The 2,953-nt window shown below is 36.0% G+C and overlaps 1 protein-coding gene across 1 annotated transcript in view; it reads left to right on the forward strand.

Annotated features, from left to right (window-relative positions):
• IARS2 (isoleucyl-tRNA synthetase 2, mitochondrial) overlaps window positions 1-2,953 on the forward strand; it is a 35,958-nt gene that overhangs the window by 26,203 nt on the left and 6,802 nt on the right. The window contains exons 9-11 of the mRNA XM_008576722.1: window positions 415-591; window positions 1,208-1,339; window positions 2,174-2,280. Of these exons, the coding sequence (XP_008574944.1) occupies window positions 415-591; window positions 1,208-1,339; window positions 2,174-2,280 (416 nt within the window). The remainder of the gene's footprint in view (window positions 1-414; window positions 592-1,207; window positions 1,340-2,173; window positions 2,281-2,953) is intronic.

Below are 2,953 nucleotides of genomic sequence, written 5' to 3' on the forward strand. Positions count from 1 at the left end.
GGGGTTTTTTTTGGAGTTGGTTTCATAAAAGAAATCGCTTGTCTGTGACTTTTTACTGCCCTCCTAGCGTCCTGTAATCATTCGTCGCTCTGTGTACAGACTTGCTAGGGAATTCCTACCGGGGATGTAGACCTTCTGTTTCCCCTCCCCCACATAGACATCCCCTGCCCCGCTCTGTCTAACCACCAGCTGTAACAGGTGGATACAGACATGAGCAGGGAAGCACTGGGTGTTAGCACCTATGCATTGAACAAGCTTGCAAGAGCGTACTCTCCTTTTGCCCAGTTTTGTTGTTTTCGATGCAGCCTGGTTTGAGATTGTTAGTCCTTATTTCACTACAGTGCTGGTATAGTTCATGTTTACCTCGTGCTCAACCATTCCTGAATAGGAACTTCACCTAAGACATTTGTTTAGCTAATTGGAATTGAAAGCCATTCTATTTATATATTTTTTCTCAATAAAAAGGATCAAAGCAAAGAGCCTCCCTATGGCGCTGATGTCCTTCGCTGGTGGGTAGCTGAGTCCAATGTCTTCGCTGAAGTGACAGTTGGTCCATCTGTGCTCAGTGCTGCCAGAGATGATATTAGCAAGGTTAGGCTTATTACTCTTCCTATTTCTGAGCAAAAAGTTCATTAAATCATTGTTTTAAAAACTTAGTGAAAATGAATTATCCATGTGTTGTGAGCATTTTAAAATATCCTGTGTTAATTTATTTGTATAAAAACATTAGTAGTAATTCTAATGACATTACATAACGTCTTCATATTTTATTAATATAATGTATAAAGTATAATGTAGCATAGTATGATTTATTTTAATTTTATATACTTTTTATGTACTCAATGGCCTTTCACATTTATTCCTTTTATCTTTATTTTCACCTGTGAAGCTGGTGAAATGACATTATTCTCACCCACTCACATGAAAAACTAGGCTACTGAAAGATGATTTGCCTTAAGGTTATAAAGAAATAGAATGAAAATTTAGTCTTTAAGCATAAAATCCAGTGGTTGTGTCTATAACTGGGCTCTTGTGTTTATTTTTTTTGCATTTGTAATTTATTTAGGAATGATATAATAAACAAGGATCTCTTAAGAAAGTGACAAGAGTTAGGTGAAACTTAATTACAGAGTAAGAAAGTAACTTCAGTGAAAATTCAAGGCCTCGTAAATTTTTTTAACTACATATTTTTTCTCACTATGAATAGCTTAGGAATACACTCCGATTTCTTCTGGGAAATGTGGCTGGTTTCAACCCAGAAACAGATGCCATCCCTGTTAACAACATGTATATAATAGACCAGTATATGCTACACTTACTGCAGGACTTAGCAAACAAGGTGAGTATGAATTAATAAGCTTCTGGAAAATAGAAATACCAGCACTATTTTATGTTAAAATTTTAGTTTCATCTGAGTGGAACAAACCTTGCTAGAAATAGTAAATATCGCACTCTTGAGAAAAGTTATACTTGCTAAATTCCACATATTCTTAGATTCTTAAAAGGTATAAAGTGTTATATCTTTCCTAGGTTCTCAAGACTACAAAAGTACCTGGTTGAGACAGTAGGCCCAGGCTTCCCCTCAAACTAGATTTTTCTCTCAAGATCAGCTTTGTTTCTCCAATGAGGAATAAAATAGAATTATTCTCTACTTATCTGCAGATGTGCCCCTCATAATACAATATAGAAATAAATGAAATGACTGTTCCTGTGTGTCTTATAAGATATTTGCTCATTTATATAGACACAAGTAATCTGTGTTTACTTAGAATTTGAAATGTGTCTGCTTCAGTGTACTCTTAAATCAGAACTGTACATTCTGATTTTTGCCCAGATCAAAAATAAATGAGGTATAAATGAGGGAACAGTAGTGAAGTGTTGGTAACCCCCGCTCTTTGCTGTCTCAAAGATGGTGCGATTTCATAATTTGAAACCTGATCCTTTCCTCGATGAGTGTTACGTGGTAATTCCCAGAGAGGAATAGTATTTTCTGAGTGTATTTGAATTTGTTACCCAGAGATGTTTGGAAGATTCTCAGGTGTTCTTGCCTGTTGCCTGTTTTGTATTTGTCTGCCTTTGAAACATATTTTGAAAGGAACATGTTTTGCTTGTGACGACTTGTATTTCACTTGCTTATCCCAGCTTCCAGATTGATTTTGTCTTTGTTCCCTAGATTACCGAATCATATAAACAATATGATTTTGGAAAAGTTGTTCGGCTCTTACGAACGTTTTACACCAGAGAACTTTCTAACTTTTATTTCAGCATAATCAAAGATAGGTATGTATGATGAAATATTAAATTAAATAAATACTTCCTGAGTATCTACTCTGTGCTTGGCAGATGTTGGGGATATAGTGATGAGCAAGATGGGCAGCGTTGTGCAGTTATTAAGGTTGGGTTCTGGAGCTAAACCTGAGTATGAATTTTTGCCCCACTACTTATAGCTTTATGATTTGGGGCAACTTATCCTGTAATCTCAGTTTCTTCATCTGCAAAATGGGGGTGATAATACCTACCTCATAATGTGGTTTTGCGAATAAAAAGAGTTAATGTAAGTATGTGCTCAATGCTGTATTTGATAAAGTAAGTGTTCAGTAAATAATAGCTGCTAATATGAGATGACAGTGTTCTCAGGAGTTTGAAAATCTGGAGCAGGGAGAGAGAAATATACAGGCAATTGTATAATGTTAGTAGTATCCTCTTAGAAGACGGCTTGATGCTAAATCTTCATTTATTGCTCCACAGTGCAGGTGACAGTGCTGTCCTTATAATTAGTCCAATGTGAGGTGTTGCCCTCAACCTATCACACCTCAAGGATTTTCTACATAGGGATTATAACTCATTCCTTCCCTTAAAACACTAATAGCATTGTAGTGGGTGGGGTGTCACACTTTCAGTACCATCAATGAACTTATTAATTGTGCTTTAACATAATAGTCTAGAATTTAGC

This window comes from Galeopterus variegatus, unplaced genomic scaffold (assembly GCF_000696425.1).
Source record: "Galeopterus variegatus unplaced genomic scaffold, G_variegatus-3.0.2 Scaffold1392, whole genome shotgun sequence".
In the NCBI taxonomy this organism is placed as follows: Eukaryota; Metazoa; Chordata; class Mammalia; order Dermoptera; family Cynocephalidae; genus Galeopterus; species Galeopterus variegatus.